Raw genomic sequence first — 23,803 nt, forward strand, 5'->3', positions numbered from 1 at the left:
TTTATTTGTTTGTTCTTTGTGATATTATAAATAGATTGACACTGACTAATCTAAAGCATACGTCATAAGAATATTGTGAAATGTTGTCTAATAGAATTTTGGCATACAGACCTCTAATGTGTGTAACTTTCTGTGTCCATGCAGCAGCTCTCTGAGCAGCTCCCAGTCCATCATGTACATCCCTCAGGACATTGTCCGCGCCAAAGAGATCATCTCACACATCAACACTCTGAAGACTCAGGTCAGCTACTACGCCGAGCGCCTCTCTCGCGCTGCCAAGGAGCGCTCTGCCAACGGCCTGGAGAGAACACTCACAATACTGGCAGACAAGGTGGGCAAGGAGATAGACACACTTCATTTAATATCGCTTTAATATCATTCAGCTAATATTGTGTATTATTTTCTTAAGGTGTCTGTCATAAAACAACCTGTAGCTGTAAGAGGGGGCGCTTTTATGCTTTTTCAGCTGTTATAATATTGCTATAATATAGGTAATACATAAGAATGAAAAATATTTGCACGTGTTTGAGTCTTATGCTTTTTAGAATAATTTATAGCTAATATTTGTTGCTAAATCACGCTCTAACAGACACGGCAGCTTGTGACAGTGTGTGACTGTAAGCTACTGGCATCAGCTGTGCAAGCCCTGAACGCCGCCAGACCAGAGTACATCGCCTCCAAGAGCTCACCATCAGCTGATTCAGAGCATGTGGTGCTACGCAATGACCAAGACACACTGCTAGCCAAGTGGAGCAACAACCGCTCATCCCTGCATGCGGACTGGCACGAAGAGGAATGGGTAAGGGAACTGGGGGAATTTAAGAGATAGCATTCAGTCTTGCTGTATGGTCTCTATATTTATGCTCTCAAAGTATTCTTCATACTCTGGACTGTAAACACCTTGTCATCAACTGCTCTTGTTTTGGTGGACAACCTGCTCAATCTCTGGTTGTTAATACATAAATGGTTTATTTCTTTCTGTATTGGCTATGCCCCATGCTTGTACAGTGGCTCTGATTGATTTTCCCATTTTTCTCAGATTCAGAATGGTGTAATTTCCCCCCATAGACAGCTTTCTGGTCTTCATGTTTGTTTATCCTTTTTGTCTTCACAGATAAAACACAGGTCTCCAACCAAGAGTAGACATTCACAGCTATTAATAGTTTAAATACGCAATTAAACAAGGTAGACATCAATAAACACCCTTCCAATATTTTTGATCTCTTGAAAAATGGGTGGTTTTTAACCAAAAGGTGCTGTTTGTAGCTGTTTCAATACTTTCGGAGAGAACTGTAGCTGCCGTTTCTCATCAGAATAAAAAAAAAAAAAAAACCTGGCACAGATGGTATTCCCACAAGTAACAACAATACAGTAGCAGTGGCTACATGCCCACAAGAGACAAACTGCAAACAAGATGAGAAACCAAAGTTAGAGCCAATCTGTTTGTTTTGTCTGATAAATGTTTTTTTTTTTTGTCATGTTGTGACTGTGCCGAGTTAAAATGTCTGTGGCTAATAGATTTCATTAAATAATGTAATTAATTGTATCATAGAGGAATATACAGTATATGCAATATACAGTATTTTGTATGTGTTTTAGTTGTTTTATTTACATGATATTATAAAAATTACTTTCAATTTCTTTTTGTAGACTAATACTTGGCTGAAATATCATGTGTATGAACTGAGCTCGTAGCTGCACATCCGATTGTGTGTGTATTACTGAAGTTGAGCGATGAGAGCTGCAGCAGTAATTAAGATCAGTTTACCGTAATATGACAAGGATATAAACCAAATATCCTCTGTACTTTTCTCTGGCACTCAGGAGAAGGTGTGGGTGAACGTGGATAAGAGTCTGGAGTGCATCATCCAGCGGGTGGATAAACTCTTGCAGAATGAACGATTGCGGAGCAGCAGCAGCGAGGACATGATGCAGGCCGACCAACAGAGCGCCGTTCCTAAGAAAGGTAACGAGAGGTTTCAGGCGTTCTGGATCAACCCAGTCTGCACGAATGAGTGTGCGTCAACAGCTTCACCACGGGATCAACCATCTTCATCCTCACGTTCATCTTCATCACTGCCTTCACCTTCATCCACATCATCACTGCCTGCTCTGAACCCTGCATGTTCCCTTAATACAGAAACTCAAGCCTGTAGGTGGCCCAATCACACACTCTCTTTCCTTCCTTCTTTCTTTCTTCCTTCCATTATACGGCTTCTCTCTGGCTATAAGGTCATGCACACAATAGTTTAGTCTATAATTAGGACTTATTCGGAACTGAGTCATTTCTTTTGCTTTTGTACAACAGCAATTAGGTATTCCCTGCTTGGATGATTTGCTTTGCTTGCGGTTCAAATCAAAGCACTTAAAAATGACTCTGCTCCTGTGTAAACTTGCCCTTTCCTCATTTGCATACATGATCAGATTCATGCTTTTCACATTCTGCATTTCTTCTAGTCACACACCCAGTAAAGGACTATTGTCCAAACAATAAAAATAGGTCAAAAATGTTTAAACTGGCACTATGTCCACTATGTACTTTAACCCTTTTTTTAATTGGCTTTTTCCATTCCACCAACAGAATAGAAACTGACTTTTTCAATCTGTATAAATAAATGAATTATTTCATCACCGCAAGTCTGATTTAAAATTAGTCAAGACACTGTTGGCTTTCAGTGTGAGACATTTTTACCCCTGGATAACCTTTTTAGTGGTTGTAGGTAACGCCTTCAAATTTTAGATGCTTATGGACAAGCACTTGAGGCATCTCAGAGAGCATCACCATTTACTATGAAGATAGAAACATTTAGGTGGAAAAATAATTATTTTTATAACTTTTCTATGAAAATATTTCTCCTACTAGGCTAGATAAAAACAGGAATACTGGTGAAAAACCGCTAAAACTTAAAGCCCTGGGTGTCTACCTTCATACCATATGAGCCATTAAACACCACTGTGGAGTTTAACATGAAAAAGCAATGGCAAATTCCATTTTTTTGGTACCTGGTAAAAAAAAAAAAAAAGAAAAGAGTAAGATGTCACAAAAAATTGATTGTCAGAAGTGAAGCTGTAAATGTACATACTCAGGCATGGGTATTGCAGCTTCTATTTTGCCACAATTTCCATTGCAGATTATATTATTAATATCAACTTTGTATTATGTTTTATATATTTATATAAATTTAGTATTCATGTATTCTTAGGATTTGATGTGTTCCCTTTTTACTTTTTGATGGCAGTCTGCTCTCAAGCTGGCATGGACTCCAGTCGTTTATGCAAAAACTTATGATCCATGTTACATCAAATCTATCAGTCTGTCTTCTAAACACATGCTTCTGTGGAAGAGATTAGACATGAGGAAAATCTGATCTTTTGTACAAGCAGTTAACATGCTCAGTATTACAAATTTTCTTGCATTTAAATAGGGACCTAGAAATATTAAATATTCAAGATATTGGACATTTCTTTGCTTTAAATATTTAAAAATTCCAAAGTCTTTTGTTTAGTTTCAATTTTAAATGGACAAAAAACAATCCCAGATTTTCAGTATGCAAGACTTTTGGACTTTTAAACATTTAAGATTAAGTCAAGCATCCACTATACATGTATAAGTATGAGTGGATGAACTGTTTCTATGGAAACGTGTATTTATAACTGTGCACATATATGAAAATTATTCACACCTTCTGACGAATTAGATTGAAGAATTCACCACGCCACACTGTGGTATAATTAAGAAATCATTTTTAGTGTTCATATGTAGTGTTAGCAGAAAAGAATCCACTGCAGTGTGTAGCAGTATTTTTGGGGAACTTCATAGGGCTTCATCGCAACACCCCATCACTGATTATTTTCCTGCAATAGCATGTTGTGTTTATTACTTGCAGATTGTACATAATTTCTTAATGTCTGCCAGTGTTGTAACTGCCTGGTGTGACCGATATGCCGTTACAGTGTTTTTTCATCAGTTTGCCCACCAATGAGAGTGCAGCAAAGTAGTAACAGCTTCACCGGTTGAAAACATGGTGTTAGATGAATGTGTGAATGCTAAAAAGTCAGAGTGGGAAAATAGTGAAAAACTTGTGCATTTGTGAAAGAATTTGATCATGTGCAAATGTATTGTGAAAGCAAAGTAAATTTGGCTTCATCTTTACTTCTGGGAGTAAAATTGTAAGGTATGTGTGACCTTAGTTATATGGCTGCTTACCTCTTTCTCTCTCCATCTTTCTCTCTCTCTCTCTCTCTCTCTCTCTCTCACACACACACACACATCATTTCATGTCCCTTCTTATCACCTGCTCATCAGGGTGCATGCTGCCATAGCAACAGGCTTATTGGCTAAGTTTGTCATTAGTTGTTATATATGCACAAGCTTTTTGTTCTTCTTCTTCTTCTTCTTCTTCTTTTTTAATATATATCTTTACGTTATCACTTTTATAATCCATATTATAATCATCCAACTTTTCTCATGACGCTGTTACAGTTAGTCCACAACCTTGTCTCTGTCTGTGTCTTGGTATGTGCCAAATACGAAAACGTTAAACACTTTGTGCGACTGAGTCATGTTTTGTTTTTGTCGCCGTATCATTTCTCAGCTCTTCTGGAGATTTCTGTCTTTCATCTAAGCTTGGATATTCATGTGACCTGCAGCTTGTGCAGTGATTGGCTCACTGACTGGCCCACACTCTGGGGGTGTCTTTGTGTTGCTGCATGTCTGTTTAATCTGTGCCAGTTAGAGGGCTGGCATGACTCAGGCACAGAGCATACTGGGGGGAAAAACAAATAATTATAACAATAAGGAACTGATAATAGGCAGTTAGTAATAGTAAACAGTAACTGACACCCATATATTCATAGCATAAAAAGTAGGAGGAAGATTTGAAATGATTGAATAAGGACGGCTCACAGAGAATTGCGAAGCTCCTAGATGTAAACTTAGGGATAGCTTATAGCTCACAAGCCCAGAGTGTTTGTGTGTGTGTGTGTGTGCGCGCTTGGGTGAAACAGGTTTTGGTGAAAGAGTTTTGGTCTTTTTGTCTCCTTATGTTCTCCTCCTTGTCTTTTGAGTTGTCTGCTTTTATCCCCTAAAAACATACCAGTAGGTTGATTTGGCTATAATAAACTTTCCCATTGTAATGGACCTGGCAACCCATCTGTAACATACACTAGTCACAAAAAGTTAAGGATATTTGGATTTTGGGTGAAATTTATGGAAAATGTAAAAAGTTCGCACTACAGTGATATTATATCATGAAAGTAGGGCTTTTAAGTAGAAGCATGCAATGGTGATTTCCTCATCTCAAACAATTTATTGAAACAAAAGCCAACAACAGTGGTGGGTATACCACAACAAAAAATGTCAATGTCTCAATAATGTGTCATGTGCCCTTGACCATCAATTACAGCTTGACAACGACGTCTCATGCTGTTCATGAGTCGACTTATTGTCTGCTGAGGCATGGCATTCCACTCTTCTTGAAGGGCGGCCCTCAGGTCATTGAGGTTCTGGGGTGCAGGGTTATGAGCCTCTATACGGCGACTCAGCTGATCCCATAGGTTTTCTATGGGATTCAGGTCTGGAGAAAGTGCAGGCCACTCCATTTGAGGTACCCCAGCCTCCAGCAGCCGTTCCCTAATGATGCGACCTCGATGAGCTGCAGCATTGTCGTCCATGAAGATGAAATTAGGCCTGTGTTGTTCATGCAAGGGGCACAATGACTGGATTAATGATGTTATTTAGGTGGTATTGGCTTGTCACTGTACCATTCACAAGATGTACGGCAGTTCTGTATTGAGTAGACACACTGCCCAGACTGTAACACCACCACCACCAAAGGCTCGTCTGGTGACAACAGTGCCTGATGGATAGCGCTATCCTTGACAACATCGTTGGCAGCCAACATTTCTGCTCAACGTGAATCGACTTTCATCAGAGAACAGCACTGAGGCCCGCTGGTCCCTCGTCCAGCGTAAATGCTCCCTGGCCCATGCAGGTCGTCTAGCATGCAGACCATGCTGATGTAAACGGTTTTGAATGGTCTGATGTGACACTTGGGTGCCTCTCACCTCCCTTAAATGTGCCTGGAGTTGAATGGCATTCAACAACCGGTTCCCCAGGGTACTGTTCACAATGAAACAGTCATCAATGTGGGATGTGGCCAAAGGACGTCCACTTCTATGCCTTTCTGTGACTTTTCCAGTCTCTCTGTATCTCTGTCGCAACCTGCTGATGACACTCTGTGACACTCTAAGCTCAGTGGCCACTTCCCTCTGAGAACATCCTGTCTGAAGCCTCGCAATGGCGAGGTACTGTTGATCAATTGTTAGGTGTCATCTTGGTCTCATGATGTCAAAATGTGAACAGCATGATGAAGAGGACTGTTTAAATACCAATTCTAATTGAACCAGAAAATTTATTGGTCGATTCATCGATCAAACACTAGTTGCATATTTTGCACCTTGTTAGAGAACAGCAAGTTATGCAAAAAGTACTGAAACACTGAACAGTTGGACATGTTCATTCAGAAGTGTAGAGAAGGTCAAATTAAGTTCACCTGTAAAGGTTATAGTGCATTTTAGGTGCATCCTGAAATTTTACCCAAAAGCCGAATATCCTTAGCTTTTTGTGAGTAGTGTATTTTCACCTCATACCCAGTGTACACAGATTAGGCTTTGGATCCAACACAACCCTTACCAGGATAAATAGAATTTCAGACAATTTCATGCTATGTTTAGCAAAGTTTTAAAATCCAAGTTAATGTCTATATCATGTCTATGGCCATGTTGAGCCACAGTGTATGTGTGTGTGCGTGTGTGTATTTGTCCGTGTGTGCTTGGCAAGGCCACACTGTATGTGCTGGTTGTGCTTCCTAACTGTGCATGTTGCCCCTCTAGATGCCAGTAGCAGCAGAGAGGAGAGTTACCCAGGTAAGATCCCCACCAACCCCTTACGACCCCCTTATCGCTCACGTGCTTATGCTAAATGTTTACAAGAGTCATTTTGTCCATAATTTACCTGTGCTTTGTGTTGTCTGTTTTTTATGTTGTCCTGAAGCAGTAGAAATTATTCCAATATTTTGCATATTGACTCTTTAATTGCTACTTCACAGTGAATAATGCTGGTCTGTAGTACTGATTCGTCTGTGTGTGTGGTCATGCGTGTGTCAGGTGAGTGGAGTGAGGCTCTGTATCCCCTGCTAACGACGCTAACGGAATGTGTGGCAATGATGAGCGACAAGGCGAAAAAGTCAATGGTGTTCCTGCTGATGCAAGACCGAGCGCCAACCATAGCCATGGACCTCAGTGTGCAGTACCGCCGAGACGTGGTCTTCTGCCAAACGGTGAGTACACCAGGCATGTACTGAAAAAAGAAACTACTAAAATGGCCAAGGAACATAATGCTATTATCCTTACTAAGAATGCTGGGAATTGTATGAGCATGTATACATGAATATTTGGGTTGGATGAGTTAGCGCATTAGCTCCCTCCTGCTCGATTAGGCAATCACAGTGAAGGCTGATTGGCTGGCTAATAGACAAGCTATTGTTGAGAAGTCTTTCTCTTTTATTTGATACTCAGTAACTGTGACAGCCGCATTAATGCAGACAATAAACCTCATTTATTCTCATAACTCTTCTGTAACACTGAGTAATCACAGATAATAGCGCTTCATCCCAAACTGCATACTATTGTACTAAATACTTTGTCATGTCACCTGCTTGCATTACTCTTCAGCTTTACTACTTGGTTTGGTTTGGGACACATCCTTGAACTGTGAGATTAAAAGACTCTGGAGGAAAAGTGCAGCACAAGCCAGACTTTTGGTATTGTAGAAGAAGCGAGTATCTTTCTTAGTAAAATCATTTGTCATGTCTTATGTTATGTCTCATAGTTTTATGTTTTTAGCTAGATAATGCAACAGACAAGCACAGTGTACTGTATAACTAGCAAGTACAGTAGATTAATGCCTGTTTACACGAAGGCGTATGAGGTCAAACCCAGACTCACTTCTGTTCAATTCCCCCTTGGAGACTGGAAAAGTTATGCAACCCGGAACTGCCCCATCGTCACATCATCACGTTACAGACTCTGTTTCAACTCGTCCACCATGGACTCGCACTCCCAGCAACCACCTGCACTCCCATCATCCCATCCTCACCATCATTCTATGTACATTATGTACCTGTGTTTAAATATGTATGTTAGGTTTAGCACAGCTTAAATGCACCTTGTTATAATTTATTTGTGAAGTATACATTCAGTGAGGTCTACCAAAGCCTGTGCTGATGTTCCTGTGTACATGTTTTATTGACTAAGCATTGTTTTTTGTTCTTGACCATGATTGTGCCTAACCTGTTTGGAATCTGATTATATCCTGATTGACCTATGCCTGTTTTTGCCCCTGCTGCTTGCCTGACATTTATTGGATAGTCCAATAGACTTTTATTTTGAGCAGTTTTCTAATTTCTTGAGATGGTGATCAACAAACAGCATTTGCATCCTACCTCCAAGAATTTGTGTTCATGACACCCATATTAAAACATATATATAATGCATGCTTTTGACATAAGAAGTCCTTTCTTATCCATAATCCTATATACACAGACGGGTCAAAAATAGACAGTCACATATCAGCAGCAGCAGTAATCAGCCACCAGCACCATATTCTGCATTCGTATTCCAGGCAGAAGTGCTGTGCTCTATTTCCTGCTCTGAAATATTGAAATAGCAAAAGAGCAGAACTTCATACTGATTTAAAATCCTGCCTTCCAGCACTGAAATCTTTGAAGACAGACCATCCAATTGTTGACATTTTAATTCGAGTAAATCAGTTACAAAGACACAGTTACAGCATAGTTTTCTGCTGGATTTTGGGACATTTTGGCATTTTGGTAAAATAGACATGGTTGAAAAAAAAAGCCTACATGGAAATAATCAGAGAGCGCAATCAAAACACTATCTGACCTCAAGCCCATCAGATTGCCCCATGGCTGTTTATTGAAGGACGAAGAATCCTGTCAATATTGCAAGAACCATGGAAAAAAGGAGAATGTTTACAATTTTTATCACAAATAAATTTTAAGAATCTTTAATATAGAATTGTCATATTGTACTGAATTATTGGATTTTTTTAAATTTTATTAAAGGTTTGAGTAATATTTGTATCCATGAACTAGCCACTGAAGCTGAAAGAGCAATAAACTTAAAGTTTACAATAAAAATAAAGCTGGTAAAGTCTTCGAATTAGTGACATCAAATGTGCACCAGAATTTTTTTAATAGTGAGAAACAAATCATCACAGGTTATGAGGAAGATGATGTAATGCACGCTTCTTTGTTTCTCTCTCTAGCTTACGGCACTTATTTGTGGCTTTATTATTAAACTGAGGAATTGTCTCCGTAACGACGGCTTCCTGAGGCAGCTATACACCATCGGACTGCTCGCTCAGTTTGAAAGTCTACTGAGTACCTACGGTAAACCTGCAGAGCATCTTGTTTGCTGGGTTTTTCATATTGTACATAGTCAGCTAGACATGTCCTGATGATTTATATCTGACCCAATTATAAAGCAGCACAGCTAAAGGTGTTAATATTCATTAAGCATGTGGAAGGTTGTTGAAGTTTACATCCAGGTATGTGTTTGTGTGTATGTGTTTGTGTGCATTGTAGGAGAGGAGCTAGCCATGCTTGAGGACATGAGTGTGGGCGTCATGGACTTAAGGAACGTAACGTTTAAGGTGACACAGGCTGTGTCAGCATCCTCTCCAGACATGCTGCCTGTGATCACAGGGAACCGCGACGGCTTTAACGTGCGCATTCCACTGCCAGGGACCATGTTCGACGCGCTTCCTCGGGAAATTCAGAACGGCATGCTGCTGCGAGTACAACCCGTTCACTTCAATGTGGGCATCAACGAGCAGCAAACGCTAGCTGAGAAGTGAGTTTTTAATACCGTTGTGTTTGGAACATAGTCATTTCAATATCAACATCTACTTCAGTTATTTAGTTTCAGTTTGTGTCAACACTGTTGTGTAATAATAATTGAACATACCTTTTAGATGTCTCTGTACAGTTTGTGTAAGGATTAAAAAGCACATAACTCTGGTGTGTGTCCAGGTTTGGGGACACGTCCTTGCAGGAGATCATTAATTCGGAGAGCCTGGGGCGTCTGAATTCCTACTATGAACAGTTCAAGGAGGTGCTTCCAGATGACTGTGAGTCACCACATGTTCTTTATGCCACATGTTCTTCCACCAGTTTTCTTGCAAAAAAAAAAAAACTTAACAGATTTCCAAGATGGATTCCAGCATGAACTTGTCTGACTTTGCTGTCTCTGTTTTCAAACCTGTCTACTGAAATATTCTGAACAATAGTGTCAAATTTCATATTTACTTCCAACACTAATGGCATCGATTTGTCTCTCTATTCCCTCTATTATTCCTCCTAGGCCTCCCTCGTTCCCGTAGTCAGACATGTCTTCCCGAGCTCTTGCGCTTCCTTGGTCAAAATGTTCATGCCAGGAAAAATAAGAACGTTGACATCCTCTGGCAGGCTGCAGAGGTAGATAATACATCATAGTTTTTTTTTTTTTCCTCCCATTTGTATTGTTGTTCGGAATCGCAACACATTTTTCACATTTCTAAATAACTAGCTCTCTGCAGTCCTAGAACTGTTAATCAGTTCCTGCTGGGCTCTTGAGCAAGCCAGCTGCTTCAGGTGTGCAGTGCAATGCCTGAGCCTGTCTCCAAACCTATTTGTCTTTATGAGTTAGGATATGCTAAGGAAGCAATTTGTTTCTACTGTACACTTGTATGATATCAGATTAATTGCATTTTAATGCTTTATGTACTGTACAAAAGAAATACAATGAAACTGTGAGAAATAAGATGTGAAAAATGGTGATTAATATTTTCATCAGCAGCAGATTTACTATATTTTCCTATATTATATGTTTAAAAAAAAGCACATTTGTGGTAATAAAATCATTTTTATTGAGTAAGGTCATTGTCATTCATTACATATTCATAAACTGGGATTATGCCTCATGCACAGATATAATAATTCTCCAGTGCTCAAGTGCTCTTCCATCTCCTTTTGTTGAGCCTCAAAGACTCATACCCAAACTCAATGATGGACACATGTTGTGCCTTTTTTTCATTCACAACCGACAAGTCCCAGTTCGATCATATTGTTCACAAACCAGTTCCTTCAGTTTCTGTTCAGAATCAACACCAGGTCTCCTTCAGTAAGAGGTGTTTTCGATTCAATACGTCCAAACGATGACCTGCTCCTACACAGCTTGTACTCTAGTATGGTCTGGAACAAGCAGGAAAAAGCTGCCAAAGTGGTAATGTCTTAAGTGAATGAAAAATATGAGTCAGTAGATGGATGTCACCGAGAACGAATCATGTACTTAAAAGATTTGTTCAAAAAACACTGATTTGTTTACTATTGAAACACTACATCTGACTTGCCATACTGCACACCAAGTCTGTACTGACTTTGCTGTAATAAACTGTAATTTTATCCGGTGTAATTCATATCCTTTTCGCTTTTAGATTTGCCGGCGGCTAAACGGTGTACGTTTTACAAGCTGTAAGAGTGCGAAGGACCGCACGGCCATGTCTGTCACGCTGGAGCAGTGTCTAATCCTGCAGCACGAGCATGGCATGGCACCTCAGGTCTTCACTCAGGCACTCGACTGCATGCGGAGGTAAGACTTTGCCTCAGAACCGGGACAATGCCAGCCGCACGAGTCTTACTAGATACAGGAGGATCGAAAAGTCTGATTCCATTAACCATCAGCAGTGGAATTAGCTAGTAATATGTGTATCATTTTTGCAGTTTTAACAAGCAGAGTCATGCTAGTCAGCAAAGTGGTGTAACTTTTCTGGCAAAGAAAATAAACACCCCTAAAATGATGGTATTTTATCTTGGCATCTGAGGACAGAACATTACACCTACATGTCTCGGGAAAGAGGACAAGGATATTACTACGGCGTCGTCCTCTTCCACATTTCACACGTTTGCTTCCCTCAGTCTCTATTAAAGAACTTATGTAGCTTATTAGCTCATCTCTTATCTATCTATCTATCTATCTATCTATCTATCTATCTATCTATCTATCTATCTATCTATCTATCTATCTATCTATCTATCTATATAACATTTAGGCAGACAGACAGACACTAAACTTTCAGGTATATTAAATATATATTTTAAATATAATCATTGTTTTTAACTAAAGCTTAAATTTAACAATCCTATGTTAACAAAGAATAAAGCAGGTTCAGACTTTTCGACACTGCTGTACTGTACGTCTCTCCAGTTCTTTATCTGCATCTTTCTGTCTATAAACTTAAGCAGTCTTGAAGCTCATCATCTTTTTTCTGGAAGTCTGTGTGTCTCTGCTTCTGGATTTTGCTCTTGCTGCTGCTCCTGTTGTTTTTGTTTATTGTTTGTTGTGGTTGTTGGGTTTTTTTGGGGTCAAGTGACAATGCATTATCTCCACCAGCCATCTTGCCTTGCCTCTCCATCCCTATCGATCCACCCTCCTGTGCTTTGCTTGCTGAACAGATAAGAAGCAGAAGCTGAGCCAATAAATAAACTAAAAGTAATCACTGCAGGGGTAATGAACAAACATTTCGAAAAGGCATTTTAACATAGCATGTATAGGTGGAATGGCTTCATCTCAAATCATCTACACTACTACTTATCCCCTTCTTGGATCCTCTCTGAAGTGTAAGTCGAGCGATTGTAAAAGAAGGGATTGTAAAGCGTCATGGATTTCAGAGAAAGGAGACAAGAAGCGGGATGATTTTGTTCAAGTCATGTCAAGTCATGTAGGCTGCCGAGTTCACCTGGTGATCAGTATCTCGAAAAATGGCTTTGCAACAAAGAGCAAAGTTGTGTGTGAGTGTGTTTTGCTCTAGTGCACGAGAAATCACACTCTCCACACACTTCCCTCTACTCCTCCATAGGTCTTAACCTATGCCTGGGTGGCTCTGGAGCTGCACTTTATTTTTGGGCCACGTTACACTCCACCGCAGTGGATAAGAGGGATGTTGTGTATTTATTTATTTATTTATTTTGGGCTGCATTAGCGACGTGGATCTGTTGCATGCTCTAGCTTGCACGACCCTGAAGCTTTGTAAATAACGTACAGGAAATGTTGTCTCCTAATTGGGCCTTTCATTGTACACTCTCAGGAATAAAGAAATCACTCTGTACTTTTCATTGCTGCTGGGATGGTACCATCATGGAGACATCTTGTGTACCTTATGGTATCTTTTTAGGGTGAATATCTATCTTTAATTGGCTTTAAAGCTTTAATGATGCATCCTTAAGAGCCCCTGAAACCAAAATCACAGCACTGTGGTATAAACAGAATAACACACTCCAAAACCATGCTGTTATACAAATATAATGCACTTCAGGGGGTTAGCAGCACTCCACTTGCACGTTGTGCTGCATCACACCACCCCCTGGCATGCATTCTTTCTGTATTATTATTGATTATTTATTAAACTCTATGCCTTCTCCATACAGTATACGTGCTAAACTACTATGAGGTTTTTTCAAATTAGGTTTGATTAGATTTCATGTGTCATATCTTGAACTGTGTCTGTTGGTTGTTGTGTAAGTCCACTAAGCAGTTCAACACAATGTCACTCTCTCTGGGGAAAATAAAGCTTATTGAATTGACTTAATTCTTACTCCTACATTGGTTCCACATGAATGTAATACTATAGTTCTAGTTCCCATCAGTGCCAACGTCCATGTGAGATTTCACAATGTAACCTACAGTAATGCTATATGAATTGATCACACGCATTCTACATCATTTAATCGAGTCATTTAGAAGCATGTTCAAATTGAGTTTAAGTCTAAGCAATGAAATCACACTTTGTTGAGAAACATAATATTTTTACATAAACTATACCTCTTAAATCTTGACTGACTTCATATTTCTTTTTTCCAGTGTATGTCATTTCATGGGAACTTTAAGGTAAAAAAAAAAATATATATATATATATATATATATATACACCCTAAATTGTTTTAAAGGGATTACAATTACATACTAAAGGTATAAAAGTAGTGCTCTTAATGGTACCATTTCAGCATCAAGGAAAAGTGCAGCTTGGTAGCGTTCTGTCTGAGAATGTACACATGGATTAAGCTGAACTTCTTCTTAATTTACTCTTCTTCGCTTTCTCTTCTTCTCTCCATTTTGTTTCTCTGCGTCGTCTGTTTTTGTTTCTGTTTTGTTTTATGTGACGTTGTTTCCATTTTTGGTCTTATTTATTGTTTTGTTTTTTTCCCTCTTGAACATACATTTATTTTATCCCTATATACCTTACAATGTTTTATTCATTTATTTATTATTTTATCATTGATCTTCTTCACTGTCTTTCCTGCTGCGGTTATTTCATTCCAAACCCTATTGTGAAACGTCTGTGAACACGCCCCCCCTACCACCCCACCCTCCGACCCTCTGCCCCACCCCTTGGCTGCAGCGTTGGTACCCGTGAGGGCGTGACGCAGAAGAACCTGAGCGGCGTGTTGCCCGTGCGGGAATTGAGACTAGAGCCCAGTCTGCTGTACTCTCTGCCTCTGCTCGCTCTCAGCCCCAACCTGCTCATCGTCTGGCTCTTCCTCAGCGTCGCCTACCTGCTGGCCAAACTCCGCTGCAGCTGAGCCACTACACTCCCACAGCTCTACACCTTCTTCTTCTTTTTCTCTCTAGCTCTCTCTTTACTTCTTTATTATTTTTAAGTTTTTTCCGTTCGTCTGTCATTTTGTTCTGATGCTGAGGTTTTTTTATTTTTATTTCTCCTTTCTTGTTCTTTCTGTCTTTATTTATTTATTTATTTGCTTTTTTAATTTTCATTACAAGCCATTTATTTATTCATTCCTTTATTTGTTTATTTATTTGATCTAGTCATAACATCTTTTTATTTCAATTTAATTTCTTTTTTTTTTCTTTTTCTTTTTTTTTAATAGTATTTAAATATTGCTTTTCTTGCTTGATTGCCTTCCTCCTTTCCTTTTTTGCTTTCCAAACTTTTCCATGTTCAGTGGCTACACATGTGTTTAAAGGTCTCTGTGTCCCTAACAATGCGTTTCTGCCTTACTTCCTTACTTCCCTATATACCTGGGGTGTCCATCCCAAGATTTATAACATACTGTATATACATACATGTGTATATAGATATATAAGACTTTATTAAGTATAAGATAATCACACAAAGTGTAAGAATTTGTTGTTTCGTTTTTTTCCCTGTACATGCTACAGATGTGTTGGTTCTAAAGACCATATACCATAGAGACACAGTTTCTTAACCAAGATCATATTTCCTCAGTGATTTGTGATTGAATTTTGACGTCTTCCATGTGTTTGTATTTAAAATGCAAAGCTGTCGGCTTGGCCAGAGCATTATCTCCTATATACAAAGCCGGTGCACTTTTACAACGACGTTTTAGCAGCAGGTGAATCTGATTGTACATTAGGTCAGGGGAACTTTTACTTATGCAGTAAATATAGCTCGGTATTTTTAATATGATTATTTTTTATTAGCCAATAATTTTCGCAATATGCCCTTTTTCATTTGACTTCAATTTCAATTAGGTTGCATTGGTTAACTGAATACGTCTGTTTATTATCCGAGTCTTGTTTTAGATGATGCGAACCTAAACGTGTTGCTTTTTCTACTAAGGCAAATTATGCAGGAAATCCTAAGCAGAATGTAACTTTCTAGTGCCAAATATTGTACTAATTATGTTGCTTTCTTTGTGCCATATTAATAATATTCAGGTCCCAAACGCTTCACAGCTCTTCCTGGGGCTTTCCCAGCTCATTATCTTAGAAATCTCTATTTTTGCTATGATTGCTATATTTATTTCCTCGGCAGCCGCTTTTAGCACGGGAGGATTAAGGGCCGAGTCAAAGGAGCTTCCTGGCTGTACTGAGATTTGAATTCACAACCTTTACTAGCACAGAAGGTTATCGTATGAGCTTCCTCAGTCCTGTATAATCAATATATTTTCAGTATTTGTTCGGAGATGCCAAATAAATATGTTCTGAGATCTGGATCAGACCTGGATTTTTGTATGCTGCACAAATAGGGATGTATTAATGCTATTTTTTCCCCCCAGACAGACTATGTTTTTGGTTTGTTATTCACTCGTCGATAGAGTTACTAAAATCAGCGCTCACCTACTTCCTATAATATACACAACAGGGGGCATCATGGAACTTTTTATTTATTGCTGTTGAGATTTCTACAGCGGTTAGACGGAGACAGCGAGGGGGTTGGACGTGAGCACAAAGATCATCATCAGCGATCGTGGTCATTACAATGAGCCTTGACATACACTTTCTCTGTCTCGTAGGCACGTTGTTTCAGTGCTCGCTGAAACGAAGTTTAGCAGTGATGTCGAACGTGCAGAGAAACTGTCAAATGAGACAATCACAAGTTCATTTGTGTTTTCACAATTCACGGTATTTCCTTTAAATGACCATGCTTGCTGATACCGATAAAGGCTCAATTAAATTGATTACTGAAAAATGTAAAAATTAATTGAAAAATGTGGGGGAAAATGTAAACAATTAAAATATTTATTTAATAAAATGATATTAGGAGCAGGATATTAAATATATTAATACATTAATTATTAATTAATATATCAATATTAATTTATTATTAATAAATTGATATATTTTATTTTAAATTATATATCTTTTGAATTTATATATTCCTGTAAAGCTGCTTTGTAACCATGTTCGTTGTTAACAGCTCTGTATTAATTATAATGAATTGAATTGAATACTGCTTTGCACAACAAACCTACTGTCTAAACGTTTTGTCATGTTAATTGTAAGATGCTCCAGTTACTCCTATGGTATTTTTCACAGTCTAGTATGATTGCGTGTGATGGCTAGACTTTCGTCACATGTCAAACATTGGGTCTTGAGTACGATTTCATGAGCACGGTTTTGGACCAACACTTGATTAGCAGTATTGATGCATTCTGAAACATAAATGAATATTTCTCAACAGCCTGGTCAGGATTTCTTCATTTCTAAACAAAACTCTTTCATCTGACCAAAGTAATGAAATCGACTGCTCTGAATATCCACATTTGGTCATTTGGGAATCGTTTGGCTTTTTTAAAAGCTTGTGTCTAAAAATATGCTTGGCATATTTTTCATAGTGGCTATTTATATACTTAGAGAAATGTCAGAGAGAGAGAGAGAGAGTTAGTAGGCCTGATGGATCCTCAGAAGAGTTTGATATATGAAAAAAGATATAAAAAATTTTCTATAGGTTTGATGGATTTTATTGTATCACTTGACTTGGAATTGAGTTCTGGATATTTATGCTTTAGGTGAGATTAGACATCCTAAACTGCAGGACATCTGTTTATATCATTTATATGATTTGAGGTATTAAATAGGTTACTAAATAGGTCACTAGTTTTCGATGTGAGACTTTTTTTGGGGACTTTGCACTGCTCTTGTCCTTCTATATGATGCATGAGGTTGCAGTGTCATATCTGTTCACTGGAGTTACACTCCCTCCGTTGTCTTATTTACAGAATAGTTTTTTTGCGTGTATTGCTCTGTTTATTACGGTTTTTTGGAATGAATAATAAGTTTGTGTGACGCTCGGGGAATGATTAGCCTACATTCACACTAGCAAGTGACAAAGCGACAGAAAATCAATTGTTTTCTGTGCGACAGAACTATGTTTTCAGTGACGAAGCAACAGCGTGACATTTGAACTGAGATTTTTTCAATTCTGTGTGGCACAGTAAAGTAACAAATCCAGATGGTTCCTCAGAGCAACTGTGTGACATGACGTTTCTTCACTCATAACTTTAGCTCCTATCTCTCTTTTACAGTTTGAAAACGAAGGTATAATAATGGTTTCATGTTATTTTGTCACATAAAATGCATACAAAGTAGTGGAGATTGATGGTTGTATGTAGCTGGTACAGGTAGCTTGTTTTGCTAATCTGCTAAGGAAGCTAGTTCAGAGCTTAGCTTGTTACATGTAAACTGATTTTAACTGATTTTAACCCTGATTCGTGCATTGTTTAATTTGTTTAACTAGTTTTATAACTCATCAGAACTAAAAGAGTAGCGGCTACAAGACGCAAGCTACAAGAGTCAAGAGTTTCGTTTCTTGCTAGTGAGAATGTCTGTGTTTGTTGTCATGGATTTCGCATGCTAATAGACTTTCGGGTAGCGCTTGCATTTAGCTTCCGCTTCCTTGCTTAGAGAATGTTTACATTCCTATTTATATTATTTGCTAAGGAATAAGCTATGTTAAACTACCTCTAGAGTTTGAGACATGACCGTAGAGAACGTGAAGGATATAGGCCACTGTGGTGTGAGCTGCTTTTGCGAGAATCTGATGACGGTGCATCTCCATCTATGCTTTGCTCTTCCGTATTATCTCTACGCTTGTGAGTGAGTATAGTGGGATGAGCAGGACTATTGTTCAGCTGTTTGTTAGCTTGTTTTGTTACGGTTGTGGTAACAGATGTTCTGTATGAAGCCACTTTGTCAAAACCAGTCTTAATTTATAATAAGCTAGTCTTAATTTTTTCACTTATGTTGTACACAGTCAGCCCACCTTTTAACCTCTTTTTTTTTTTTAAACTTTCTACTGATAACAATTGATTTTCCAAATACAGCCAGACAAAAATATTTAGCATTGTAACTTAAGTGCATTTTTTTATTCTATTCAAAGTGCAACTGTTTCTCAGTCCAACTCTTTTATCTATTGACAAGCATTGGCTCAGCGGCATGTCCTGCTTGCTTTTTTTCAATCCCATTTTACAGCATTCTTCCAGCCCCCCATTTTTACACTGCCTACCCATAACGCCATTGTTCTATATCCCATCCTATCATACACCTGTGCTTCTTGATTGTCTTGAGTTTTCTTTGCTCATGATCTCTAAACATGCCCCCTTGTTTTTTCTGTTCTTTTTTTTTTTTTTTTTTGGTGTTCAATTCCACTTGCTTTCATAACCCCCAAACCCCCCCCCTTCCTCCTCCCCCTAGCGAGGGATGCCGGCGTGAGAACACGGTGAAGAACGTTGGATGCCGCAAATACGCTTTCAACTCTCTCCAGCTGAAGGCTTTCCCTAAGCATTACCGCCCTCCTGAGGGGACGTTCGGAAAAGTGGAGACGTGAGCACGAGGTCCAGGCTTGTGCAAAACTAAAGAGATTAATCCGAAGTGGATGAGAACATCACAGGAAAAAACAATCACTGTGCGGCTGGTATGTAAAATATGCTGTAGTCCATCTAGACCTGACACGGATGTCAGTATGTGGGCCTCATAAGACACTCATAGCGCATCACATGTTCCTGATCCCACCTTTAAATCCCAGCTCTAAACCAATAATCATTAACCACTCTGATAGTACACGTCATTCCCACATTATTAAAGCATTGCCAAAAGCAGCTTTTGGCAGTGTAATCTCTTTCTGTAGATAAATATTAATAATATGGAGTACTATAGAGTAAAAAAATGTAAGGTTAATAGACACAAATACAAAATTGTGTATAGTTGATCTATATATGCTTGGCGGCCTGGGAAAATCTTCATTTTCTTTTTTCTTCTCTACTCTACGAAGTTCTGACAGCTACAGCCGTACCTGAGGTAAATTATTTCTGTTTGGGGAAAATTATTTTTAATTGTGCCTAGAAGACTATCTAGTATCTAGTATCTAGTCTTATCTCCTGAGGTGAAAGTCACTCGCGGCGATTTGGCGAACATGAGCCTCGTCGTCCTCTCATCACTCGACTGATTTCTCCAACATCAGTGCTGAAGTTGCCTTCTTGGCAAATTTGAAAAGTATTTAAACATTTCCACACAAAAAAATAATAATAACTTTGATTGCCTTCATCGCAACATTTCCAGTGACCACGGATAATTTCACGTCTACAATTTATGCAGATTAAATTGATCCTTTATCAATACCAGCAGCTCGTCATGTTCTGTGTTAGAAAGCATCTACTTTGCTAAAGCATGGACTTTAGGCAGACTGATCGTTTGTTCAGTCACGATCATTAAACTGGCTCTTTACTTAGTGATCTCTGCAGGCAGAAACCACATAGTTTTCATGAAATTTATTATTTACCAAGCATGTTCTAGGAAGATGTTTGCCAGAATTCAGTCATGGCGCCTGACATCGGACGTTTTTTCCCAGACCACCACATATTCATGCATTTCTAATACCACAAACAAATAACATTTCAGCTCTTTGTGTAATCATTGTACGCAATTTAAACACGCTCATATCTATTCAGTATCTACTCCCACAATATTTGTTTAATTTGCTTAACACACTCGCTACTTCCTGTATTGCTAATCTTGGCCAGTTATAAAGATGTAAACACACTTAATTAAACGGACAAACGATGTTCCCTTGATTGCACCAACCCCAGCAACAAGGAAACGTTTTGGAGAGTTAAAAATGAATCAGTATAGAAAATAATAATAGTAAAGTCACAAAGTTTTATTTTCCTCTTCCATTTTGAGTCTTTCGTGCATGAGGTTTTCTTCTTTGAGACAGGGAGATTCAGTGGATTCTCAACATTATCACTGATCATGGTGCACACACACACAAGCATGCACGCACGCACTTCACTGATCATGGTGTACACACACACACAGTCTCACACTTACACTCATACTCTTCATTGCTTGTGGTGTCCACACGCACACATCATGATCATGATCTGCACCCACACATACACACACACATTAATGATCATGATCTACACACATACATTCATCACTGATCAGAGTATCCACACACACACACACACACGTCACTGATCATTGTGTCAACACACACATACACACTCCACTGATCATTGTGCCAACACAAACACATTAACTGATCATGATCTACACACACACACACACACACACATTAGTGATCATGATCTACACACATACATTCATCACTTATCAGAGTATCCACACACATACACACACACACATCCCCTCACACTCATTCTATATCTATAGTATAGTAATATAATAAATAGATATTAGCTGTTTTTGCTATAGGCCTGAGGGAGTGTGATCATTTAGATTTCTTTATATTGTGGAGTGCATTAAGTATCATTCTATGCCCCAGTCTTCAGAAATGCCTTCATTTCATGAAAATATTATAGCCATGTACTTTCCAGGATTTTTTTGTTGTTGTTGTTGTTGCAGCCATGTGCATGAATGCAATCCATGTGTTCAGCTCTCATATCCCAAAGTGTCTCATTCACCTACATATTAATCTGCAAAGCCTTTATAAAGAGCGCAACGCACTACTGTCATCTTTTGTCAAGCGTCATGTTACCGTATCAACCTCAGCTGGCAGCCGTCAGCCCGACTGTGAAATGCAACTTCAATCTTGTTTGCATTCGTTATTCAGAATTTTTATTTGTGCATTTTGTATCATTGCCGTTGTTGTTTTTGTTTTCATTTTACACACGTTGATGGGTTTTAATGACTGAAATTTATAGACCCTAATGTATTTAAACAATATTATGTTCCCAGATATTTGAACTTGATTTGTATTTATTCCTGTTTTATTAATATTTTATTAAGCTGTGTACGATGTCTACAAAGAGTTCTGCTGTACAATAAGCTGTCACCAATATATGATGCCATTAAAAAGAGAAATATGTGCTTTAATCTAGCTCATTTTTACTTTCTGTGTGTGTGTGTGTGAGAGAGAGAGAGAGAGAGAGAGAGAGAGAGAGAGAGAGAGAGAGAGGATGTTTGTGTGAGTGGGTGTCAGTGTTGGGGGGGTGTGTATACGCTGACCAGGCATAACTTTATGACCACCTGCCTAATATTGTGTTGGTCCCCCTTTTGCTGCCCCATCATACACTGTGTATTCAGACCCCTTTCTATCAGAACCAGCATTAACTTCTTCAGCAATTTGAGCAACAGTAGCTTGTCTGTTGTATCGGATCACACGGGCCAGCCTTCACTCCTCACATGCATCATTGAGCCTTGACCACCCATGACCCTGTCACCAACTCACCACTGTTCCTTCCTTGGACCACTTTTGATAGATACTGACCACTGCAGACCAGGAACACCCCACAAGAGCTGCAGTTTTGGAGATGCTCTGATCCAGTGGTCTAGCCATCACAATTTGGCCCTTGTCAAACTCACTCAAATCCTTACTCTTGCCCATTTTTCCTGCTTCTAACACATCAACTTTGAGGACAAAATGTTCACTTACCGCCTAATATATCCCACCCACTAACAGGTGCCATGATGAGGAGATAATCAGTGTTATTCGCTTAACCTCTCACTGCTCATAATGTTATTGCCGATCGGTGTTATATGTAAGGGAGAAAGAGAGGGGATGTGGGTGCTGGTGTCTGTGTGTGTGTGTGTGTGTGTGTATACATATATATATATATATATATATGTATGTATGTATGTAAGGGAAAGAGTAAGAGAGAGTGAGTGTGCGGATGTGTGTGTGAGTAGATGTGGCTGTTGGGGTCAGTGTGTGTGAGTGAGAGTAAGTGGATGTCAATGTTGGTGTGTGTGTGTGGACACCATGGTCAGTTATGAGGGTTAGAGGTCATGGGTGGGTGTGAAAGAGAGAGGGAGCATGTGTGCACTGAATGGAAAACATATGAATGAAAAGTGCTATGTAAGGGGTTGTGAACTGTGTTGTGTTGTTTCTCTGAATCTCTCATTGATATAAAACTATAGTGACTCCATTACAGTTAGAAGAAAAAGATTTGAACACATCTTGAGGATTTCTTAATTGTTATAAATATGGGACCTAATTAGGGGGCCAAGCACAGAAGGTGCATACACACACTACAGGACATGTACATCTTCCTCTTTGTCCTCTTATTATTATTATTATTATTAGTAGTAGTAGTAGTAGTAGTAGTAGTAGACATATACTAGACATAATGGCAAAGTAAGCTGGCTGTTATATACAGAACACTACAATATAGTGTATCTAATGTTGTATAAACCATCAATCAATCCATTTCATATACCAAGTATCCTACACGAGGTCTTGAGGAACCTGGAGTCTATTCCCGGGGACAAGGTTGGGGGGAACACAGAACAATTCACACACTACAGACAATTTAGAGGTGCCAATCACAAGTCTTTGGAATGGAGAGGAAACCCATGAAGCTCAGGGAGAACATACAAACTCCATGCACACAGGACAGAGATGGGAATCAATCCCTCACCCCCAGAGGTGTGAGGCAAAAATGCTAACTACTAAGCCACCATGCCTGACTTTATAAAACCCATATTTATAAAAGTGTGTGGTCAAGCTGCTTTTTAAAAACCATTTGTGTTTATTAGAGACATTTACTCTAAACACATGGTGTATAAATATTATAGGAGAATGAAATTGGAAACCCAAACAGTCCTCCATGTCATGGTTCAAGCCTCACCGTAGTTCCTAGTGGTTCATGTATGGAGGAGGAGTCTTTTCTAGGGCAGATGCTAAATGCGGGGCAGTTTCATGGGAACAATGAATTGGATGATGTTGCTGATGCTCACGCATCTGGACTAATGAGCATTCAGGAGAGATAATGAAGAGAATGTGAGGGTTAGAGATGATCCCTTCAGCACTATTATATGACACACTGGTGCATATTTCTGTTTCAAGTGTTTCAGGAGTGCTGACTCAGTCTCTTACACTTATCAGGATATTACAACCACTGTCAACAATCTGGTCATGTTTCCCTGAACTAACACATGAATGTTAACTCAAAAATACATT

The 23,803-nt window shown here is 39.0% G+C and overlaps 1 protein-coding gene across 15 annotated transcripts in view; it reads left to right on the forward strand.

The window, feature by feature from the left end:
• The window catches only part of inpp4ab (inositol polyphosphate-4-phosphatase type I Ab), a 51,342-nt gene extending 29,625 nt beyond the window's left edge, over window positions 1-21,717 (forward strand). For 3 of the 15 annotated variants that reach the window (XM_058402767.1, XM_058402766.1, XM_058402770.1), the window contains 11 exons: window positions 145-331; window positions 590-799; window positions 1,825-2,152; window positions 6,895-6,927; window positions 7,168-7,340; window positions 9,350-9,473; window positions 9,669-9,936; window positions 10,116-10,213; window positions 10,447-10,559; window positions 11,558-11,712; window positions 14,519-19,064. In XM_058402767.1, the coding sequence (XP_058258750.1) occupies window positions 145-331; window positions 590-799; window positions 1,825-2,152; window positions 6,895-6,927; window positions 7,168-7,340; window positions 9,350-9,473; window positions 9,669-9,936; window positions 10,116-10,213; window positions 10,447-10,559; window positions 11,558-11,712; window positions 14,519-14,699 (1,870 nt within the window). In that variant the 3' untranslated portion in view covers window positions 14,700-19,064. The other 12 variants (XM_058402773.1, XM_058402774.1, XM_058402782.1 and 9 more) reach the window with 10 other exon arrangements.
• Window positions 21,718-23,803: the final 2,086 nt, after the last annotated feature.

Source organism: Hemibagrus wyckioides, linkage group LG11, assembly GCF_019097595.1.
Source record: "Hemibagrus wyckioides isolate EC202008001 linkage group LG11, SWU_Hwy_1.0, whole genome shotgun sequence".
Classification (NCBI taxonomy): domain Eukaryota; kingdom Metazoa; phylum Chordata; class Actinopteri; order Siluriformes; family Bagridae; genus Hemibagrus; species Hemibagrus wyckioides.